This window comes from Monodelphis domestica, chromosome 2 (assembly GCF_027887165.1).
Source record: "Monodelphis domestica isolate mMonDom1 chromosome 2, mMonDom1.pri, whole genome shotgun sequence".
In the NCBI taxonomy this organism is placed as follows: domain Eukaryota; kingdom Metazoa; phylum Chordata; class Mammalia; order Didelphimorphia; family Didelphidae; genus Monodelphis; species Monodelphis domestica.
This window is the reverse complement of record NC_077228.1, coordinates 245178800-245204034: the sequence shown is the minus strand read 5'-3', so window position 1 is coordinate 245204034 and position 25235 is coordinate 245178800. Positions and strand designations below refer to the sequence as shown.

Genomic DNA, 25235 nt, shown 5'->3' with positions numbered 1-25235 from the left:
ACTAAATTTTCTACCTGCTCAAAAATCCTGCTCTCCACTAAAGCTGCCACAGGAAGGAAAAAGGGAGAGAAATGGGCTTCCACCCAATTTATATCCTATGTATATCAGCAGGTAATGACAGAAAGTGAATTGGGTCCCCGGAATCATAGTTTTCCTGGGCATCATAGTGTTGCTGGGGATCATAGTTTTTAGGGTAACAGATTCTAATTACACAACTTGAAAGAAGCAAAAAATGGAGACAATATGAAACCAGGGTAAGCAGAGAGCTCAAGGAGTGAGAAAGTACAGAACTAAGGCCAATCATTAAGAACTTAAGTGAAATAAAGATGAAGAAGTAGGAAACCATAAACTTCAGTGCACATAAAGAAGTTAGTGCTCCTCTAAGTTTCCTCATTTTTTTAATTTGAGAATTAGTCTAGATAAGGTATAAGATTCCTTCTAACAGTTTGTTTCTGTTTCTCCAATTCTAAATGATATCATAGATTTAGAGATGGAAAGGTCATTATAGCCATCTAATCGAAGCCCTGCATTTCATAGAGAGGTAGCTTTAGTTCAGGGAAGGTGAATGAAGCCAAGGTTACATTAATAGCAAATTCCAGAAGGAGATTTGGAACCCGTCTTTTGACTCCAAAAGAACAGTATATTATACAATAACATAGGACAAAGGGATAGTTCCTTTTTTTTAGAAAAACCTCAGCTTTCGTTCCTTTCTGAGGTGGAGTCAAGATGGCGGTATAGAGAAAGTGAAAGTTCAGACCTCTGAAAACCCTTCATTACCAATTACAAATTCCTAGAGAAGTTTCAGTCCTAGAGGCCTGAAAACCAGACCTAACAATAGGAGAAAGCCAAGGGGCACTCCTGCTGGATTCAACTTAAAAGGTACACCCCCAAAAGCCAGAATTCGAGGACACTTCAGTTTAGGGGAAGGAAGACATAAAGTACTGGACCCCTCCCCTCCAGCAGCTGGAGCCTCTGGGCTGGCAAAGGTGCTAGTCTGGAGGGAGAACCTTGCGGGCAAAGCTGTGCCAGGCTCAGAGCTTCAAACACAGGCAGTGTGGAAGCACTTAGAGAAGAAGCGCAGAGCACAGAGCAGGCAATTTAGTTGCAGCAGCAGAGACACTCCACATTGCCCCTCCCCTCCAGTCTGGAAGTTTTGGCTTCACCATCCAGCTCAATCTGGCTGCACTTAATCCCATCAAAGCCTTCAGAGGGCAGAGAAGCTCAAGCTCCAACACCCCTCCCCCACAGACGGCTCTGAGAGATTTTCTGACAAAACTCCAAGGGTGAAGGCTGAAAGAAAAGTCAAAAAAACGAGAGGAGCAAGAGCTCAGGCAACTTCAGGGAATAAAGAAGGGGTAAATATGAGGAAACAACAAAAAAAGAAAAACGAAATTACAACTGACAGCTTCTATACAGGCAATGAACAAAGGGCAAATGGAACAGAGAAGGATGAGGGGACACCAAGCCAAAAAAATAAAAATAAAAAAGTAGAAACCCTAGCAAATTGGATAGAAGCTCTGGAATAACTCAAAAATACAATTCAAAACACAATTAAGAGAGGCTGAAGACAAACTGGAAAAGAACTTAAAAACTAAGATAAGTCATCTAAAAACAGAGGCACTTGAACTAAAGCAGGAAAATAGTGTCTTGAAAGCCAAAATTTACCACCTTGAAAATGAGGCAAAGGAGATGAAAGATGAGTCAAAGAAGACGAAAGATAAGGCAAAGGAGATGAGAGATGAGGTGAATATGAAAGATGGCATCCAAAGAATATCAGACCAGAAGGAGAAGGATGACCTAAAAGCCAGGGATGAAATCCAGTCTTTAAAATCCAGAATACAACAACTAGAGACAAGCAACTTCACAAGACAGCAGGACACCATAAAACAAAATCAAAAGAATGAAAAAATTGTGGAAAATATGAAGCACCTCATTCACAAAACAGAAAATTTAGAAAATCTTTCCAGGAGAGACAACTTAAGAATCATTGGGCTCCCGGAAGACCATGACAAAAGACAAAGCCTGGACAACATGTTACAGGAAATTATCCAAGAAAACTGCCCAGATATTCTAGAAGAAGAGGGAAAAGTGGAAATTGAAAGAATCCACAGATCACCTCCTGTACTTAATCCCCAACTGACAACACCCAGGAATGCTATAGCAAAATTCAAGAACTATCAGACAAAGGAAAAAAATATTACAAGCTGCTAAGAAGAAGTCATTCAGATACCATGGGACCACAGTGAGGATAACACAGGATCTGGCTGAATCTACACTGAAGGACCAAAAGGCATGGAATATAATATTTCAGAAAGCAAAGGAAATAGGTCTACAAGCAAGAATCAATTAATCAGCAAAACTGACTGTTCTTACAGGGGAAAGTATGATCATTTAACAAAATAAAAGAATTCCAAGCATTTGTAAAGAAAAGACCAGACCTGAACAGAAAATTTGATTTCCAAGCACAGAACTCAAGAAAACCATCAAAAGGTAATTAAGAAAGGGCGAAAGAAGAAAAACAAAACCAAAAACAAACAAACAAACAAACAAACATTTTTAAGGGACCCAATAAGTTAAAATGATACATATCCCTATAAGAAAAGAGGTCATTGGTAACACTTAAAAATTGTTATCACCTGGGAAGCCAGAAGAATTACACTTAGAGGGAACAGTGACAAACTGTATAGAATGAAATGCCAAGACATAAATATGTATAAAGATATATGTATGCATAAATATATATGCGTGTATACATATACAACTAGAGCCAAAAAATAGAGGTTAATACTAAAAGAAATGGGGAAAGAAACAAAAGACGGCACATTTATATGTCACAAAGAAGCTCATGGCAGGAGGGGGGGAAACATTAATACACTGTAAGGATAAAGAGATTGGAGACAGGAAATACTCCACTCTTACATGCATTGTAATTGACCCAAAGAGGGAAGAACAATCCAATCCATTGGGGAAGAGAATAGATTTGTGCCTTATAGGGGAGTAGAAGAGTAACAAATGGACTGGTGGGAGCGAAGCATTATAAGGGAGTGAGAGGATGGGAGCATAGTTTTAGAAAGACTAGAGGGAAAATAAGGGGGGAAACAAGAAGGGAGGGGGAGTAGAAAGGGAAGAAAAATAAGGGTGGGAATTAGGAGGACTGATTAAAAAATAAAACACTGGTATAGAAGGAAATAGTGAAAGAAGAAAAGACAGGACTAGGAGTGGAAATCAAAATGCTGGGAAATACACAGCTGGTAAACATAACTGTGAATGTGAATGGAATGAACTCAACCATAAAATAGAAGTGAATAGCAGACTGGATTGGAAACCGAAACCCTACCATATGCTGTCTATAAGAAACACACATGAGGAAGGGTAAAAGGGTAAAAAAACACACACATAGGGTAAAAGTAAGAGGATGGAGCCAAATCTATTGGGCATCAACTGATAAAAAGAAGGCAGAAGTGGCAATCATATCTGACAAAGCCAAAGTAAAAATAAGTCCAGATAAAAGAGATAGGGAAGGTAATTACATCCCGATAAAAGGCAGTATAGACAGTGAGGGAATATCTGTACTCAACACGTATGCACCAAATGGCATAGCATCCAAATTTCTAAAGGAGAAACTAGTGGAGTTTAAGGATGAAATACATAGAAAAACTATACTAGTGGGAGACCTGAACCTTCCTTTATCAGAACTAAATAAATCAAACCAAAATTAAACAAGAAAGAGGTAAGAGAAGTGAATGAAATCTTAGAAAATTTAGAGTTAGTAGATATGTGAAGAAAAATAAATAGGGACAAAAAGGAATACATCTTTTCAGCAGCACCTGGTACATTCACAAAGATTTATCACATACTAGGGTATAAAAATATTGCAAACAAGTGCAAAACAGCAGAAATAATATATGGAAACTTCTCAGACCACAATGCAATGAAAATAATAATTAGTAAGGGCACAGGGAGAGGCAAATCAAAAATTAATTGAAAATTAAGCAATATGATTCTCCAAAATCATTTAGTTAAAGAACAAATCATAGAAACAATTAATAATATCATTTAAGGAAACAGCAATTATGAGACATCTTTTCAAAATCTATGGGATGCAGCCAAAGCAGTACTCAGGGGGAAATTTATGTCCTTGAGTTCATATATTAACAAACTAGAGAGGACAGAGGTCAATGAATTGGGCATGCAAATTAAAGAAACTAGAAAGTGAACAAATTAAAAGTCCTCAGATGAAGACTAAATTAGAGATCCTAAAAATCAAAGGCAAAATTAATAAAACTGAAAGTCAAAGAACTGTTGATTTAATAAGTAAGACTAGAACCTGTGCTTTGAAAAAGCAAATAAAATGGACAAAGTACTAGTCAGTCTAATTAAAAAAAGGAAAGAAAACCAAATTGACTGTATCCAAGATGAAAAGGGAGATCTCACCTCTAATGAAGAGGAAATTAAAGCAATCATTAAAAATTATTATGCCCAATTACATGGCAATAAATATGGCAATCTAGGTGATATGGATGAATATTTACAAAAATGTAAATTACCTAGACTAACAGAGGAAGAAATAGACAACCTTAACAACTCAATATCAGAAATAATAAATTGAACAAACAACCAAAAAACTCCCAAAGAAAAAATCTCCAGGTCCACATGGATTCACAAATGAATTCTATCAAACATTCAAAGAACAACTAACCCCAATATTATACAAACTATTTGACAGAATAAACAAAGAATGCACTCTCCCAAATTCCTTTTTGGACCAAATATGGTACTGATTCCAAAGCCAGGCAGGTCAAAAACAGAGAAAGAAAACTACAGACCAATCTTCTCAACGAGTATAGATGTAAAAGTCTTAAATAGGATACTAGCAAAAAGACTCCAGCAAGAGATCACAAGGGTTATTCACTATGACCAGGTAGGATTCATACCAGGAATGCAAGGATGGTTCAATACTAAGAAAACCATCCGCATAATTGACCACATCAACAAGGAAACCAACACTCATTTATATTGAAGACACTAGAAAGCATAGGAATAGAAGGGCCTTTCCTTAAAATAATAAACAGTGTATATCTAAAACCATCAGCAAACATCATCTGCAATGGGGGTAAACTAGAAGCCTTCCCAATAAGATAAGGAATGAAACCATTATCACCTCTATTATTTAGCATTGTACTAGAAACACTAGCTGTAGCAATTAGAGAAGAAAAAGAAATTGAAAGTTTTTAAATTGGCAGTGAGGAGACCAAGTTATCACTCTTTGCAGATGATATGATGGTCTACTTAAAGAATCCTAGAGAATCAACCAAAAAGCTAGTCAAAATAATCAACAAATTTAGCAAAGTTGCAGGATACAAAATAAACCCACACAAGTCATCAGCATTTCTATTTATCTCTAACACATCTCAGCAGCAAGAATTAGAAAGAGAAATTCCATTTAAAATCACTCAAGACAATAGAAAATACTTAGGAATCTATCTGCCAAGACAAACAGAGGAACTATATGAACCCAACTATAAAACACTCTCCACACAAAACTAGATCTAAACAATTGGAAAAACATTGACTGCTCATGGGTAGGATGAGTTAACATAATAAAAATGACAATTCTACCCTAATCAATTTACTTATTTAGTGCCATACCCATTGAACTACCAAAAACCTTTTTTTACTGAATTAGAAAAAAAGATAACAAAGTTCATTTGGAACAACAAACAATCGAGGATATCTAGGGAAATCATGAAAAAATTGCACTAGAAGGAGGCCTTGCAGTCCCAGATCTCAAACTATACAATGATATATATCAGTGATCATCAAAACAATTTGGTACTGGCTAAGAGACAGAAAGAAGGATCAGTGGAACGGACTTGGGGTAAGTGACTTCTGGAAGACAAGCCTAAAATGATCTCAGGTTTGGGGACCAAAACCCCCTATTTGATCAAAACTGCTGGGAAAATTGGAAGACAGTGTGGGAGAGATATGTTTGGATCAACATCTTACACTCTACACCAAGATAAATTCATAATGGGTGAATGACTTGAATATAGAGAAGGAAACTATAAGCAAATTAGGTGAACACAGAATCGTATACATGTCAGATATTTAGGAAAGGAAAGACTTTAAAACCAAGCAATAGCTAGAAAAAAATCACAAAATGTAAAATAAATAATTTTGATTACATCAAATTAAAAATGTTTTGTACAAACAAAACGAATGCAACCAAAATTAGAAGGGAAGCAACAAATTGGGAAACAATCTTCATAACAAAAACCTCTGACAAAGGTCTAATTACACAAATCTATAAAGAGTTAAACCAGTTGTACAAAAAAAATTAAGCCTTTCCCCAATTGATAAATGAGGAAAGGACATGAATAGGCAATTCTCAGCCAAACAAAAAAAATTATTAATAAGCACATGAAAAAGTGTTCTAAATCTCTTATAATCAGAGAAATACAAATAAAAACAACTGTGAGGTGATAACCTGTAAACCTCAAAATTTCTCAGACTTATGAATGTTAGGGGTTTCCCCCATTGGGGAATCTTCTACTTAAAAAAATTCCCTAGCAGATGGTGAGAACTCTACTTGAATGTGAAGGCTCCTTGCCTTGGGAGTATCCCTACTCCACCCTACTTAAGACTGCTTTAGGACAGAAAACTGTTTGCTAAACAATGAAAGTACTTTGATCCATGCTTATGGAAGGGACAGGAAGTTCTTTGAGTCATGACTGTTTTAGAATTGATACAATGGGATACTAAGTACCTATAAAGGTGGGGCAACTTGTAAACTACTTAAACCTAAAAGGGTGATAACTTATTCAGAGGCTTTTTCTTAATGAAATTTGTCGATACAGCAGCATTTTTTCCTGACTTACTAAAGAGATTAAAACTACTCAGTTGTGAATTCAAAATTGGTGGTCCTTTAGAAACATCTACAGTGATTGGTAGATGTAAGGACTTAGGGGAGGTGACAGAGGAAATTTTGCCCTTAAAATTAAGAGCTCAGAGAAGAGCAACGGATCTCTCGATTTCTGATTCTCATTCTGGAGGATCTCATTCTGAAGGAGAGCTCCTTGAGGAGCTCCTCTGAGGGGCTCTGTCCTTCTGGGGTAGGAGCTCTGGAGGCTCTTGAGAGAGGCCCTTTGAAACAATCTCTGGCTGGTGTCACTAGTATCCTTGTTTAGTCAGACCTTGTGGTGAGTGTAAAAAAACTGACTGATTTCTCTTTTAAGACTCAGGTCTAGGCCATATTGGCTTGAGGCCCTTCATACTTATTCCTTTCTTACTCTCTCTCTCTTTCTTTGATTACTCATTGTATTGTTAATTAAAATCTCTATAAAACCCAATTGACTTGGGTATTTGAATAATTGGGAATATTTCCCTGGCGACCACCTTATATTTGATTTTAAAATCCAAGACACTGTAGTGAAACATATTTCTGCGGTCAAATTTACTTACCCTCTCTTATAACTATCACAATTTATATCTTCCACTATTTTAATCACTACAGTTTGAGACCTCAACCATTTTAAATCTCATAAACCTCACACCTAGGATATTGGTTAACATGTCAGCACTAGAAAGTAATGAATGCTGGAGGGGTTGTGGCAAAGTCAAGACATTAATGCATTGCTGGTGGAGTTGTGAATTGATCCAATCATTCTGGAGAGCAATTTGGAACTATGCCCAGAGGGCACTAAAAGACTGTCTGCCCTTTGATCCAGTCATAGCACTGCTGGGTTTATACCCCAAAGAGAAAATAAGGAAAAAGTCATGTATAAAAACATTCATAGCTGTACTCTTTGTGGTGGCAAAAAATTAGAAATGAGGGGATGCCCTTTAATTGGGGAATGACTGAACAAACTGTGGTATATGTTGGTGATGGAATACTATTATGCTCAAAGGAACAATAAAGTGGAGGAATTCCATGGGAACTGGAATGACCTCCAGGAATTGATGCAGAACGAAAGGAGCAGAACCAGGAGAACATTGTACACAGAGACTGACACATGGGGGTACAATCGAATGTAATGGACTTCTCCATTAGTTGCAAAGCAGTGGTCCTGAACAACTTGGAGGAATCTACAAGAAAAAACATTATCCTACTTCAGAGGAAAAAGTGTGAGAGTAGAAACACAGAAGAAAAACAACTGCTTGAATACATGGGTCTAGGGGATATGGCTGGGTATTGAAATAGAATATGTAAACTGAGGGAAACAATCACTTATTGAAATATAGAAGGTAAATTGAAGGGAAACTATTACTTGTTGAAATAGAAAATGTAAACTGAGGGAAACTGTTTTTTGTTGCAATGACTGTTGTCCTCTGGCTTGTGACTAGAGAGAGCTGCTAGAGGGGAACCTGAAGCTGCTTATTTGTAATGGAGGTAGAAATGAGAAATGCTTAGGGATGCTGGCACACAGGGATGCTGGTACACAGCGGAACTGCTATACAAGGGGTTCCTTTGGGGTTTACTCTGGGGTTTGCCTAGTGATCCCTAATGATGGCTGATAGATCAATATATCTTTCTAAACCTTCTCCCCCCCTTCTCCAACCCTCTCCTCCCTTGCCTCCCCCACCTCCCAATTCTTCTTGAAGCCTTTGGCTTCTTCCGTTCCCTCCCTGAGAGAACTATAAAGATTTCTTTTCCTTTTCAAGTCAGGGAGTTTATTGGGATAACAGGATGGGAAACTGAGGTTAGAGGGATGAGGATTTCCCTAATCTAAATGAGGAAAATTGAGGGTTTGAGAAAGTAGTCCAGTCACAAACTGTGACTCTAAGACAGTTAAGGAGATGGAGGACTACAGCTTTTGAAAATCTTTCTTCTTCTTCACAAAATCAGCAAGGTCTCTCAGCTTAACCCCAGAGAGAAACAAAGTTCAAATTCTCTCCTTCAGCCTGGCTTGTCTCCTTTCTCGGCTTCGACCCCAGAGAAAAACAAAGTTCAAAATCTCTCAGTTTCTCCTGGTCATCTCAACTCTCAAATAGATCACCAGCTCAAAAGCCAGGTTTCTCCTTCTTGTCAACTTCAACTGTCCAAAGCCAGAGAATCCTCAAATCAAGTCAGCCCCACAAGGGTCTTTCAGCCAGGTTTTCAACCTCCAGAGAGAGAGTGACTCCAAATCCAGTCCCCTCTCCCTGGTCAGCTCAACTGCCAACCCCTGGGAACATTCCATTTTGGAAACTCCTTCTTTTGATTGACAGATAGGTCTCCATTTTCTTGCATCTTTGTTTACAAGTTTTCTCTCTCCATGCCTCTACCACAGTATGTAGTCTCTAAATGAACATCCTAATGCAAACACCAGCAACATGGAAATAGGTTTTGATCAAGGACACATGTAATACCCAGTAAAATTGTGTGACGGCTATGGGAAGGGTGGGTGAAGGGGAGGGACAGAAATAATATGATTCTTGTAACCAAGGAATAATGTTCTAAATTGACTAAATTAATTATTGTAAAGGAAAAGAAAAACCTTACCTTCCATCTTAGGATGAATAGTATATAATGGTTCCAAGGCAGAAGAATGGTAAGGACTGGTAAAAGAAAGAATTTGCAGGAACATGCAAACAAGGTAAAATATCAGAGAAGCAAAGGAAAAGAGCTTTGGAATGGTGGTGAGGGGGAATTCTAGAAGGCAATGGAATCTAATAGGACCAGTTGAAAACCTAGAGGCTTTTGGGAGCTTGAATTCTGGGGCAAGTCAGCCCTGCACGTTTCTCCTGATCTAGACAGCTTTTCCTATCCCCAAAGTACATCCTGAGAAAGACTTGTTAAATTCCTGTTCCTGTTTTTAAATACCTGGAAATCTCTACCTGTGTGGACTCTATCAAGAAACAATTTACCGGAGGGGCCTTCTTGGATGGGATAAGAGCCAGCAGAAGTTCCCACTTCCTGATCTGCTAACAGCCAAGAGCCTATTGATTTAGCCTAGGGTTAGCTATTGGCAGAGAACATTTAGCCTCAGCTGAGGTTGAAGCCCCAATTTCATTATTCTTCATGGGGTGTTAGCCAGGGCTCCCACATCCTTTTCCCTTACCTACCCTTGTTAGCATTTTAAATAAATCTTAAAACTTAAGAGAAGCAGTCAGATCTCTCTCTCTCTCTCTCTCTCTCTCTCTCTCTCTCTCTCTCTCTCTCTCTCTCTCTATATATATATATATATATATATATATATATATATATATATATATATATATATGGAAATAGGTTTTGATCAAGGATATATATATATATATATAGAGAGAGAGATGATAGATAGATAGATAGATAGATAGATAGATAGATAGATAGATAGATAGATAGATATAAAATAAGGGACCAATTGGAGGGGTTTGGGGAAAGAGGGTCTACATTTGATTGAACTAAGCTAAGTCTCAAACACCTGCCATTCCCTCTCTCCTGAGCAAGTCTGTGTCAGAGGAAATTCACCTCAGGAAGCTAGGTGAAGCTAAATTCCTAGCAAACCATCATTCTTCTCTCCTTGAGGTGTTGTTTCTCTTTGGTACAGTTGCTGTGTAACCCCTTATCACACAAACTAAGTTGATTCAGCTTAGAGGTCCTAGAAAGGGAATTTGTTTCCCAAATTTTGTAGAAGCTACCCTGCCAGACCAAGTCAAGAAAAGCATTTTTGATCACCAGTTACATCCTGTAGGGCTTCTTGCTTCACCTTTTAACTGCCCTCAAAAGAGGAGCAGAGAGAGACATTCATTTTGATCTCTGTCTTGGAGAAAAGGCATCTGGTAGGTCAAATCGTGTTAAACCTTGACCACCTGTTACATTCATCTTTCAGGGCCTTCCTAATTTACCTTTTACACTAGGCAGTGGGGATTAAGTGACTTGCCTAAGGTCATGCAACTAGGAACTGTCTGAATCCACATTTGAACCTAGGACCTCCTACCTCTAGGCCTGGCTCTCAATATACTGAGAGTCATTTAGCTGCCCTGCTAATAGTTATTCTCATGAACACTTACTGATTGATTCAGGGCTAAGAATGGAAAAATCTATGAAAAATGTAAGGGATATTAATTTCTCTATTATGTGGTCTAATGAGTGAAATAAAAATAGTATCATAGGAATGCAGAAAAAAGAGCAATAGCTATGGAATAGAAGAATCAACCTTAAGGAAAAAGTGAGTCACTAAGCTGTACTAAAAACATATAAGTAGATTTTAGGTTAGCTGACAGGCTAGAGAAGGATATTGTGTAAGGGAGAATAAACATGAGCAAAGACTTGGAATAAAAATCCACAGGTTTTTTTAGAGGAAAGTGAAAAGACAAGCATGGTTAGAGCACAGGATGTGTGCTGTGGCGTATTTAGAACTAAGTGGAGAGGTAGAATGGATTCAAGATACCTTGAATGACAAGTAGGTGAATTGGACATACCTCTATAGACAATGAGGACCCACTGGTCTTTGAGTGTATTATCACATGATGAATTCAACATTATAGTAAAATAAGTCTGATGTGTTATTATAGATTAAATCAGAGTGATAGGGATGGAGGTTGGAAGAAGGCAAATAGTAACAAAATTGTTATAGTAACTTTTCCCCATCCTAATTCTATTGCTTCTGTTTGGGTCCTGAACTTAACCTCCTAACTGGGTTTTGCTATGTCCAATTTTTTCCTCCTGTAATATAATCTAGACCAACTGAAGAAAAAATGCTGACTCGGGCCTTTTCCTCAGAATTAATTTTAATCATGTCACTGCCCTTTCTAAAAACTGTCAATGATTTCCCCAATGTCTATAAACAAGTGCAAAAGCTTGGAAAGAACAAGATTTTTGGGAAGAATAAGGAGACCAGTTGAGTCAGAGCAACTGACCGTATTCTCCAACAGAGCTTCTGACCAGTTCTCAACTTTCTCACTTCCTTGCCTTTACTCTCTCTAGATCATTCTCTCAAACTCATGTTCAAAATCTGTCAAAATCCTACATATTCTCCATGGTTTAGACCATATTTTATCAAATCTGCATAGCCTTTCCTAACCATATCTCAATGGGAATTTCTCCTGTTGAATGATATGCTCTGGTTTGCATTATCATATTATTTATATACATGTCATCTTTCCTATTAGACCATAAATATTTTCATGACAGAGACATAGAAAATCTAGAAAAGTCTTCAAACATGTCATTTGGTAAATATTGTTGAACAAATGAATACATAAATTTATTTTGAAGTCTACCTGCCTATAGACTGTTGCAAGGAAGAAAAAAATCTTTTTTACTATATTAATAAAAGACACCAGATTAGGATGCCATTTAAAGGAATAGGATAGATATTTTTATTCTAAATTTACATTTCAAATTATTTTCTATGAGAGAAAATACCAAGAATACCAAAGACTCTTAACCAAAGATCATTGGATAATGCAACCTTATCCACTGTCTAAAAGGCCATTCCTTTAAAGATAAAGTTACTGGGAACAGCTAGGTGGCTCAGTGGATTGAAAGCCAGGCCTAGAGACAGAAGGTTCTGGGGTCAAATGTAGCCTTTGAGACTTCCTAGCTATGTGACCTGGACAAGTCTCTTAACCTCCAATTACTCTTATTAGCCCTTACTACTTTTTTTTTTCTGCGTAGTTGTCATTTCTTTTTTTTTTATTTTTATTTTTTTTATTTAAACAGTATTTTATTTGGTCATTTTCATTCACTGGAAACAAAGATCTTTTTCTTTTCCTCCCCTCCCCCCCTGCCTCCCCCCCCCCCCCCCCCCCCCCCCCCCGCCTTTCCCTCTCCCATAGCCGCATGATTCCACTGGTTATCAGATGTGTTCTTGACTGGAACCCATTTCCCTGTTGTTGGAATTTGCATTCTAGTGTTCATTTAGAGTCTCTCCTCAGTCTTATCTCCTCCAACCCTGTAGTCAAGCAGTTGCTTTTCATCAGCGTTTTTACTCCCAGAGTTTATCCTCTGCTTGTGGGTAGTATTTTTTTTAGATCCCTGCAGATTGTTCAGGGAAATTGCATTGATACTAATGGAGAAGTCCATCACCTTCGATTGTACCACAATGTATCAGTCTCTGTGTATAATGTTTTCCTGGTTCTGCTCCTTTCGCTCTGCATCACTTCCTGGAGGTTGTTCGAGTCTCCATGGAATTCCTCCACTTTATTATTCCTTTTAGCACAATAGTATTACATCACCAACATGTAACACAATTTGTTCAACCATTCCCCAATTGAAGGGCATCCCCTCATTTTCCAATTTTTGGCCACCACAAAGAGCGCAGCTATGAATATTCTTGTAGAAGTCTTTTTGTCCATTATCTCTTTGGGGTACAAGCCCAGCAGTGCTATGGCTGGATCAAAGGGAAGACAGTCTTTTATCGCCCTTTGGACATAGTTCCAAATTGCCCTCCAGAATGGTTGGATCAATTCACAACTCCACCAGCAATGAATTAATGTCCCCACTTTGCCACAACCCCTCCAGCATTCATTACTTTGCATAGCTGTCATGTTAGCCAATCTGCTAGGTGTGAGGTGATACCTCAGAGTTGTTTTCATTTGCATCTCTCTGATTATAAGAGATGTAGAGCACTTTTTCATGTGCTTATTAATAGTTTTGATTTCTTTGGCTGAGAACTGCCTGTTCATGTCCCTTGCCCATTTGTCAATTGGAGAATGGCTTGATTTTTTGTACAATTGATTTAGTTCTTTATAAATTTGAGTAATTAAACCTTTGTCAGAGGTTTTTATGAAGATTGTTTCCCAATTTGTTGCTACCCTTCTGATTTTGGTTACATTGGTTTTGCTTGTACAAAAACTTTTTAATTTGATGTAATCAAGATTATTTATTTTGCATTTTGTAACTCTTTCTAATTCTTGCTTGGTTTTGAAGTATTTCCCTTCCCAAAGGTCTGACATGGATACTATTCTGTGTTCGCCTAATTTTCTTATAGTTTCCTTCTTTATGTTCAAGTCATTCACCCATTTTGAATTTATCTTGGTGTAGGGTGTGAGGTGTTGATCTAAGCCTAATCTTTCCCACACTGTCCTCCAATTTTCCCAGCAGTTTTTATGAAATAGTGGATTTTTGTCCCAAAATCTGGGATCTTTGGGTTTGTCATATACTGTCTTGTTGAGGTTGCTTGTCCCCCAGTCTATTCCACTGATCCTCCTTTCTGTCTCTTAGCCAGTACCAAATTGTTTTGATGACCGCTGCTTTGTAATATAGTCTGAGATCTGGGACTGCAAGACCCCCTTCCCTTGTATTTTTTTTCATTATTTCCCTGGACATCCTTGATCTTTTGTCCTTCCAAATGAACTTTGTTATGGTTTTTTCTAAATCAGTAAAAAAAATTTTTGGAAGTTCCATGGGTATGGCACTAAATAGATGAGTTTGGGTAGGATGGTCATTTTTATTATATTGGCTCGTCCTACCCATGAGCAGTTAATGTTCTTCCAATTGTTCAAGTCTAGTTTTAGTTGTGTGGAAAGTGTTTTGTAGTTGTGTTCATATAGATCCTGTGTTTGTCTCGGGAGATAGATTCCTAAGTATTTTATTTTGTCTAGGGTAATTTTGAATGGGATTTCTCTTTCTAGTTCTTGCTGCTGAGCAGTGTTGGAAATATATAGAAATGCTGATGACTTATGTGGGTTTATTTTGTATCCTGAAACTTTGCTAAAGTTGTTGATTATTTCGATTAGCTTTTTGGTTGAATCTCTAGGATTCTTTAAGTAGACCATCATGTCATCTGCAAAGAGCGATAATTTGGTCTCCTCCTTGCCTATTTTGATGCCTTCAATTTCTTTTTCTTCTCTAATTGCTACTGCTAGTGTTTCTAATACAATGTCAAATAATAGAGGTGATAATGGGCATCCTTGTTTCACTCCTGATCTTAATGGGAATGGATTTAGTTTATCCCCATTGCAGATGATATTAGCTGATGGTTTTAGATATAGACTGTTTATTATTTTTAGGAATGACCCTTCTATTCCTATGCTTTCTAGTGTTTTTAGTAGGAATGGGTGTTGTATTTTATCAAAGGCTTTTTCTGCATCTATTGAGATAATCATGTGGTTCTTGTTGGTTTGCTTGTTGAAGTGGTCAATTATGTGGATGGTTTTCCTAATGTTGAACCAGCCCTGCATCCCTGGTATAAATCCTACTTGATCATGGTGAATGATCCTTCTGATCACTTGCTGGAGTCTTTTTGCTAGTATCCTATTTAAGATTTTTGCATCTATATTCATTAGGCAGATTGGTCTATAGTTTTCTTTCTCTGTTTTTGACCTGCCTGGTTTTGGAATCAGTACCATGTTTGTGTCGTAAAAGGAGTTTGGTAGAACTCCCTCTTTGCTTATTATGTCAAATAGTTTGTATAGTATTGGGATTAACTGCTCTCTGAATGTCTGATAGAATTCACTGGTGAATCCATCAGGCCCTGGGGTTTTTTTCTTAGGAAGTTCTTTGATGGCTTGTTGGATTTCATTTTCTGATATGGGTTTATTAAAGAATTCTATTTCCTCTTCTGTTAGTCTAGGCAGTTTGTATTTTTGTATATATTCATCCATTTCTCCTAAATTGGTGTATTTATTGCCATATAATTGGGCAAAGTAATTTCTAATGATTGCCTTAATTTCCTCTTCATTGGTGGTGCTGTCCCCCTTTTAATCTTTAATACTGTTAATTTGCTTTTCTTCCTTCCTTTTTTTAATTAGATTGACCAGTACTTTGTCTATTTTGTTTGTTTTTTCAAAGTACAAGCTTCGTCTTATTTATTAAATCAATAGTTCTTTGACTTTCAATTTTCTTAATTTCTCCTTTAATTTTTAGGATCTCTAATTTAGTCTTCATCTGATGATTTTTAAATTGTTCGCTTTCTATTTTTTTAATTTGCATGCCCAATTCATTGACCTCTGCCCTTCTTAATTTGTTAATATATGCACTCAGGGATATGAATTTTCCTCTAAGTACTGCCTTGGCTGCATCCCATAAGGTCTGAAAGGATGTTTTGCCATTGTCATTTTCTTCAACGAAATTCTTAATTGTTTCTATGATTTCTTCTCTAACTATCCGATTTTGGAGTATCATGTTATTTAATTTCCAATTAATTTTTGATTTGGGTCTCCATGTACCCTTGCCGATCAATATTTTAATTGCCTTGTGATCTGAAAAGGCTGCAGTTAATATTTCTGCTTTTCTGCATTTGAGTGCCATGTTTCTATGACCTAGTGTATGATCTATTTTTGTGAGTGTGCCATGTGGTGCTGAAAAGAAGGTGTATTCTTTTTTGTCCCTATTTATTTTCTCCATATGTCTATTCACTCTAATTTTTCTAAGATTTCATTCACCTCTTTTACCTCTTTCTTGTTTATTTTTTGGTTTGATTTATCTAAATTTGATAGTGGTTGGTTCTCTATTAAAAATTTGGATGCTATACCATTTGGTGCATACATGTTGATTAGTGATATTTCCTCATTGTCTATACTTCCTTTTAGCAGAATATATTTACCTTCCCTATCCCTTTTGATCAGGTCTATTTGTACTTTGGCTTTGTCAGATATCATGATTGCAACTCCTGCCTTCTTTCTATCGGTTGAGGCCCAAAAGGTCTTACTCCAACCTTTAATTCTAACCTTGTGAGTGTCAACCCGTCTCATATGTGTTTCTTGAAGACAACATATGGTAGGGTTTTGTGTTCTAATCCAATCTGCTATTTGTCTACGTTTTATGGGTGAGTTCATCCCATTCACTTTCAAAGTTATGATTGTTATTTGTGGATTCGCTGGCATTTTGATATCTTCCCCTAGTTCTGACCTTTCTTCTTTAGCTTTCTCCTTTTGAACCAGTGATTTACTTTAGGTCAGTCCCCCTAGTCCCCTCCCTTGAGATGCTTCCCTTTCTAGCCCCTCCCTTTTTATGCTCCCTTCCCCTCCCCCCTCTTCTTCCCTCCCTTTTTGTACTCCCTACTCCCTCCCCCTCCTTGATTTTCCTTTCTTTCTTGCCCTAATGGATAAGATAGAATTCAGGATCCCACTGGATCTAGATGTTCTTCCCTCTCAGATTTGATTTCACTGAGAGTAAGGTTTAAGTAATTCCACTTCACGCTCTCTTCCTCTCCTTCTCATATGAGAGTTCTTCCCCTCCCCTTCCCATGTGTATCTTTATATGGGAAAGATTATTCTATTGATTCCCCCCACCTATTTCTTGAAGTTAATCTTAGTATTATCGTGGTTCCCCCCTCCCTTTTCCTTTCTTTGCCCCAACTTTCCCCAAATCTTCTTAATGCCCCAATCTTTCCCTATGCATGTTTCTTCTAACTACTCTTATGATGATACAATTTATGAGAGTTACACAAAACATTTTCCCCACATATTAATATATATAATTTGATGTAAATATAGTCCTTATAGAAGAGAGTTTGACTTAAAGAAAAAGATAAGATTTATCTCCTTTTCCCTTTCTTTCATATTTACCTTTTCATGTTTCTCTTGGTTTCTGTGCTTGGATATCGAACTTTCCACAGAGCTCTGGTCTTTTCTTAGCAAATGCTTGGAAATCTTCTATTTTGTTGAATGCCCATACTTTCCCCTGGAAGTATATAGTCAGTTTTGCTGGGTAGTTGATTCTTGGTTGGAGACCCAGCTCTCTTGCCTTTCTAAATATCATGTTCCATGCTTTGCGGTCTCTTAGTGTGTTAGCCCCTATGTCGTGTGTGATCCTTATGGGAGCCCCCTTATATCTGAAGCTCTTCTTCTTGGCTTCTTGTAGGATTTTCTCCTTTACTTGGAAGCTCTTGAATTTGGCAATTACATTCCTAGGCGTTGTCTTTTGGGGATTTAGTATAGAAGGTGTTCTATGAATCCTTTCTATTTCTATTTTGCCCCCTTGCTCCAGAACGTGGGGGCAATTTTCTTTTATAATCTCCTCTAGAATAAAATCCAATTTGTTGTTTACCTCTGGTTTTTCTGGGAGACCGATGATATGGAGATTTTCTCGTCTTCCTCTGTTCTCCAGGTCCGTGACCTTCTCAGTGAGATATTTTATGTTTTCTTCCAATTCATTAATTGTTTGGGTTTGCTTTATTGATTCTTGCTGTTTTATCATCTCACTTTCTTCGAGGTGCTTAATTCTGGTCATTAGGGACTGGATTTGCTTTTCAGCCTTGTCTGCCCTTCTATTGGATGCTTCGAGTTCTTTTTCCAATTGAGCATTCTTATCTGTCAGACAGCTGATCTCTTTCTCCCATTTTTCTTTCCAGGTTTCCATCTTTTGGATAAGTTCCAGTTTGAGATCTTCCAGAGCTTGTCATTTTGGGAGGCGTGTTCTGAATTTTTTTGGATTTCCTCCTCATTCTCCTCTTTTCCTTGGGTACTTCCACCATAAAAGTTTTCAATAGTCACTTTTTTCCCTTTCTTCCTGGAGGCTTGATTTTGGGCCATGTGAGCCATCCCTTTGTTGGTTTTATTCCCCTTTCCTTTTTGGTCTGGGATCTGGGTTATATGGGCGGTTTTTCTGTGAATTTAGGTTGCTTCAGACTAGTTCTTCCCAGCCTCCGAGGTTTCTTAGAGCACCGGGTCCCTGATCACAGTCTCACTGCCCAGGTGTTCAGCTCCGCCCAGATAATCAGCGTGTGGTCCACCCCTGGTGTTTAGCTCCACGGAGATGTTCAGCGCAGCCTGCCCCAAGTACAGCTCCGCTGAATTCTCCAGTGAAACCGCCCTGAGACGTTTTATCCTGGCAGTCCCCAGATCACAAGGACCCTGGAGTGCCCCCCCCAGACAGAGATGCTCCCCACTCACTCGCTGTCCCGGTGAGCACTCAGGTAGCTCACTCTGGTTTAGTGGGGGAGGTGGGGTGGCGGAAGGGTGGCTCAGTTCACTTTTCTGTGCAAGCTTTTCCTTCTTATTTTAGTGTGGAAATGTTCAAGCCCCACGTACCTTTGCCTCTGTGGGGTACTGGGGAGTCCTTCTGTTCCTCCAAAGGTGATTTTATGCTCCTTTGATGTAGTCTATTTCGTTCGGTGCCGGGGAGAGGAAGCCTGTGGCGTCTAGATTGCAGCCATGATTACCCAGAAGTCTCCCCTTACTACTTTTTTTGCTTGGAACCACTAGACAGTATTGATTCCAAAATGGTATGTAGGGTTTAAAAAAAAATAAAGATGATGCTACATTTGGTGATAGAGAACTTTTAGTATGACAAAACTGTCAAGAAACTTTGCTCTGGATTTAATTTTAAATAAAATTTTATGATGTTTATGCTAGATTACATTTAATAGAAATATTAATCTCTTAAAATTCTTAAATTCATCCTTTCACTATGTTTTTGTAATTGCATAAATGGAATTCCTAGAGACAGTTGAACTATGTGACCTCCCTCTTTTGCTTTTTCACTTGAGTGATCCAGGCTTTTTTCTTGTCCATTGTGATCATAATCTCTTGTATGCTGGGGTTAGAGATCACTCATTTTGCAAGTCCAAACAATTTTAAGCTTTATAGGAGAGCCAGCAATGTTTATAAAATAATGAATTTTTAATTATATCTTCATATTGATCTTAAGGATAATTAAAATTTATTTATTCATATTCTAGATTATAGAATATTGAAAAGTAAGGGATTGTATAGATGATAAAAACTCTTTTATATTATAGATGATGAAACTGAATGTGAGGGAAGTCAAATGTGAGGGAGGTTTAGAGTTAGTGGTAAAGATAGGACTAAAAACAAATGCCCTGTGCCCCAGTCCAATACTCTTTTTACCATATCATGCCATTTTGTCATATTAGAGAAGATTAAATTAAGAGTTTTTTTAAATTGATACTTTTGACCTTAGAGGTGGCAGAACTAAGATGGCAGTGGAGTAGCAAGAACTTAAGAACTTTCCTTCCAACTTATCACTACAAAGGGTCTCAAAAGGACAAAAATAAAAATCAGATGAGTAAAGAGGCTCTCTCCCATGGGGCGCAGGCTTAAAGATAGGCAGTCTTTGGAGGTTTCCATGCTAAAAGGAACCAAAACCACACTTATCAAAAGCTCGAACTGATCACTCCTCTCCCATACTACCTGCCATGCCAGAGTCAGAGTGAGGGCCTGGCAATCTCTAAATTCTTGGGGACTTGCTGAGGACACCACAGATTTACCCCTGAGGATAGTGAAAGGCTCTGGCAGTGAGACTTGGAACTCAAGGCTGAAAAGCACAGAGCTGGACAGAAGTGAGGCTGGCCACAGCAGCAGAGACTGGAAAAATAGCCTGAGGGCAAACTGCTTTAATGTACAAGAACTGCCTGGATGATAGTATTGATGCAAAACACTATGAAACAGAAGCTAAGAAAGAAAAAAGCTAAGAAATGTCCACCAATATACAGGAAATGCAATCCAGGCTGAGACAGAAAAAGAAATAAACAACAGCAGAAAAAAACTTTTATAATTTCTATGGAGAAAATGAGCAAATTACAGAAGTAATAGCAAAAAGTGACAAACAAGCAAACACATCCAAACATTCCAAAAAAAAATGGAAATTGGTCATAAGCTCTCGAAGTACCCCAAAAGGAGTTCAAGAATGAAGTGAAAAACAAAGATGAAAAATGGGGAAAAAATGAAAGTAATTCAAAAAGAAAATAGTTTAAAAGACAAAATAGGCCATATGAAAAAAGAAACACAGAAATCAAATGAAATAATACGCAAATTGGAGACCAGAACTGACCTGCTAGAAGCATGAAAAAGCAGGATAGACCAAATTGAAAAGGAAAATCAAAAGGCTTAAAATCAGTCTTTAAAGACCAGAATTGGGCAAGTAGAAGCCAATGATCACATGCAATAGCAAGAATCAAGAAAGAAAAATCAAAAGAATGACAAAATAGAAAGAGACATAAAATGTCTCATTGAAAAGACCAGAACTAAATGGACCAGTTTATAACCTTGTAAACTCCAAAATGTCAAAAGAATCATCAGAAGTCACTTTGGAAATAGGAACTGGTAACAAAGACCATGAGAGTTGATAAAGTCAATTGCTAAGTCAGTCTGTTGGACTGAACTCAGCCGTGGCTGGCCTTTTATCAACGACTGGCCTTTTATCAACGACTGGCCTTTTATTTGAGTCACTTAAGAAAAGTTTACTTGAGTCATCAAGACAATATGACACTGGCTAAGAGACTGAAGGTAGGATCAATGGAATATACTTGGGGTAAATGACCTCAGCAAGATAGTGTATGCTAAAGTCAAAGATCCCATTTTCTTGGACAAGAATCCACTATTTGTCAAAAACTGCTGGGAAAATTAGAAATCAGTATGGAAGAGACTAGGCTTAGTTCAACATCTCATATCTTACACCAAGATAAATTCAGAATGGGTGAATGACTTTAACATAAAGAAGGAAACTATAAGTAAATTAGGAGAACATAGAATAGTATACCTGTCAGATCTATGGGAAAGGAAAGAATTTAAGAAGCAAGAAATAGAGAATATGAAATGAATATTTTATTACATTAAATTAAAAAGGTTTTGTGTATAAACAAAACCAATGTAACCAAAATTAGAAGGGAAGCAACAAATTGGGGAAAAATTTTATAACAAAAATCTCTGACAAAAGTCTAATTTCTCAAATTTATAAGAAGCTAAGTCAATTGTACAAAACATCAAGCCATTCCTCAATTGATAAATGGGCAAGGGGCATGAATAGGTAGTTTTCAGATTAAGAAATACAAACTATCAATAAGCATGTGAAAAAGTATTCTATCTCTCTTATAATTAGAGAATTGAAAATCAAAACAACTATGAGCTACCACCTCACACTTAGCAGATTGGCTAATATGATAGCAAAGGAAAGTAATAAATGTTGGAGAGGATGTGGCAAAATTGGGACACTAATACATTGCTGGTACAGTTGTACATTGATCTAACCATTATGGAAGAAAAATTGGAATTATGCCCAAAGGGCCACTGCCTACCCTTTAATTCAGCTGTACCACTGTTGGGTTTGTACCCCAAAGAAATAGTAAGGGAAAATACTTGTACAAAATATATTCATAGCCACGCTCTTTGTGGTGGCAAAATACTGGAAAATCAGGAGGTGTCCATTGATTTGGGAATGGCTGAACAAATTGTGGTATCTGTTGGTGAGGGAATACTACTGTGCTGAAAGCAATAAGGAACTGGATCAATGTTAACTGAAAGGACCTCCAGGAATTGATGTAGAATGAAAGGAATGGAACCAGGAGAATATTGTACACCAAGGCTGATATAGTGTGGCACAATCTAACATAATGGACTTCTCTACTAGTAGTAATGCAGTGATCCAGGACAATTCTGAGGGACTTATAAGAAAGAACACTAACCACATCCAGGGAAAGAACTGTGGGAGCAGAAAACACAGAAGAAAAACATATGACTGATCACATGGTTTGATGGGGATATGATTGGGGATGATGACTTTAAATGATCACTCTATTGCAAGTATTTTTGAACAGTGATAAATAAACAGTGGAATTGCTCTGGGAGAGGGGAGGGAAGAAGAGAGGGAAAGAATATGAATTATGTAACCATGGAAAAATATTCCAAATTAATTAATTAAATTTAATTTAATGAAAAATTAAATTAAAAAATAAAAAACTGATACTTTTGATGGCCTATTAAAACTTTATAAAAAGTAGGCATGAAATAACATGATACCTTTCTACCTTATAACCAAGCATTAGACCTTTATTGAAGGCCAAGGGGAAAAATCTAATTATCTATTGGTGCTTTAATCAGTTTTCCCATCTAGCAGTAAAATAAGGTTGTGTACCTTGTAGTCCATTTGCTCAGAACAGTTAAACACATATACCATGATACCCAATGCTCGACCCAGGTCTTTGGTAGTCTCAGTTTTGCCAGTGCCTGCAGGTCCTGCTGGAGCCCCACTCATGGTCAAATGCAAAGACTGGGTGAGGGTAATGTAACATCTGCCAAGAAACAAGAAAGTTCAGAGACAGAATATATATGAAATGTAGGAAACAGACCAAGAATGGGAAATCAGAAGAGCTTTTCTGACACTGCTATATCCTGGGCACATTGGGCTAATAACATTATCAAAACAGGGAATTTCATTGATCCTGGTAGTTTCTTCTATTAATTAATACACCTCTTTGGGAAGAGTAATTGTATTTCCTTGTTCTCCTTTGATTTAAGAGAAAAGACTTAGCATCAAATCTGATTTGCATCTTTCAAAGGTAGATTTTTATTTATACTTGACCCAAGATAAAAATGAACTTACCAGATCAATGATGGAATAGTCACATGATACAAATGAAGCTGGTTGATTTTATTGCTTTGAAAAACAAGCAATTGAGGCAAAAATAACAACACACTTAAAAAAAGAAACAATATTCTATTCAGATATCAGATAAAACCCAATTATACATAAATTTCATTTTATATACTTTAAAATCATAACTCTCAGAGTTAAGTGGATTTTGGAAGTCATCTTGCTTAGCACTGTATCAAGTAAGGAATCTCTTAAGATTGCCACAGCACATATTAAAATTGATCACATGCTAGGGCATAAAAACTTCATAACCAAATGCAGAAAAACAAAAATACTAAATTCAAATTTTTAGATAATAATTCAATATAAATTAAAATCAATAAGGGCTCATGGAAAGACAAATAAAAATTAATTGGAAACTAGTCTAATTTTTCAAAATGGTTGGGTCAAAGAACAAATCAGAAGCAAACACACATTTCATTGAAGATAATGACAATGAGACAACATATAAAAATTTATGGGATACAGCCAAAGCCATACTATTGGGAAGATTTACATCCCTGAATGTTCATATCAATAAAACAGAAAAAAAGCAGATCAATGAATTGGGCATACAACTTGTAAGGTTGGAGGCAGGGAAGATTTGGAACCCTGGAATGGGGACTGAAAGTGAATCAGTGGCAGTTGAGGAGCAAGGACTTCTTGGAGGAAAAGATGGACAAGGGGAGAGTTCTAAGGAGTCTCTGGACTTCTGGTCTGAGACTTGGAGTTGTCAGGAATGGTTTTGGGGGGCTGGAGAATCACCAAAACCACCTGAGGAGATCCTGTATCTTCCTCCAGGTCGATACCTGATCTACCTCCAAACATACTTCTCCTGTTTCCCTCAAACTTAAGAAAGGACATCTCAGACCACTGAAGGGGGGCTGTGGACTATCACAGGAGAGCATAGCATCCTTGCCCTTCTCTCACTTCTTGAACTTATCCCTTGATAATTCTTTAGGCCATAAAGGATAAATAAGTTATTAGAAAGGGTTATTTTAGCTGGGAAGGGGTGGAGACTTCTGATTGAGTAGAATTACATTCCTGGATGGATCATGGACCTTGTAGATCTCATGGATCTTGGCAGGGCTATTCATTCCTTCTCCCCTCATCCAGTTTACCTAAAACCCAATAATAAACCCTTTAAAAGCAGTCAGATACTTGGTTTAGCCTCTCAACAATAGTTGGAAAGATTACTTCAAGAAACTAAGGTCAGGTCTCACAAAGAGTGCCTGAGGCCTTTCCATAAGAGACAAGACCACTGCCTAGGGCTTGCCTCTAAATCCTTTCTGAGGGGAAGGCACTGAAATCATTAATAAGGGTAGCTGACAGGGCAGCTTGCCATCAAATCCCCTCCAGATAAACATTGTAAACAAGTACAAAAGGGCAAAAATATTAAATGCAACCTTCTCAGACCACAATGCAATGAAAATAATAATTAGTAAGGGTACATGGATAGATAAATCAAAAATTAATTGGAAATTAAACAAAAGGAGTCTCCAAAACCAGCTAGTTAAAGAACAAATCATAGAAACAATCAATAACTTCATTAAAGAAAACGACAATGATGAGACATCCTTTTAAAACCTATAGGATGCAGCCAAAGCAGTACTCAGGGGGAAATTTATATCCTTGAATTCATATATAAACAAATTAAGAAGGACAGAGGTCAATGAATTGGGCATGGAAATTAAAAAAGTATAAAGTGAACAAATTAAAAATCCTCAGATGAAGAGTAAATTAGAGATCCTAAAAATCAAAGGAGAAATCAATAAAATTGAAAGTCAAAGAACTATTGATTTAATAAATAAGACTAGAAGCTGGTACTTTGAAAAAACAAATAAAATAGACAAAATACTAGTCAGTCTAATTAAAAAAAGAAAGAAAAAAACCAAATTGACAGTATCCAAGATGAAAATGGAGACCTCACCTCTAATGAAGAGGAAATTAAGGCAATCATTAAAAAGTATTATGACCAATTATATGGCAACAAATATGGCAATCTAGGTGATGT

General features: G+C 37.3%; 1 protein-coding gene across 9 annotated transcripts in view; it reads right to left on the bottom strand.

Annotated features, from left to right (window-relative positions):
* DNAH9 (dynein axonemal heavy chain 9) overlaps nucleotides 1–25235 on the bottom strand; it is a 755194-nt gene that overhangs the window by 453834 nt on the left and 276125 nt on the right. For all 9 annotated transcript variants that reach the window (XM_056817453.1, XM_056817454.1, XM_016430769.2 and 6 more), the window contains one exon: nucleotides 22724–22880. In XM_056817453.1, coding sequence (XP_056673431.1) covers nucleotides 22724–22880 — 157 coding nt within the window. The remainder of the gene's footprint in view (nucleotides 1–22723; nucleotides 22881–25235) is intronic.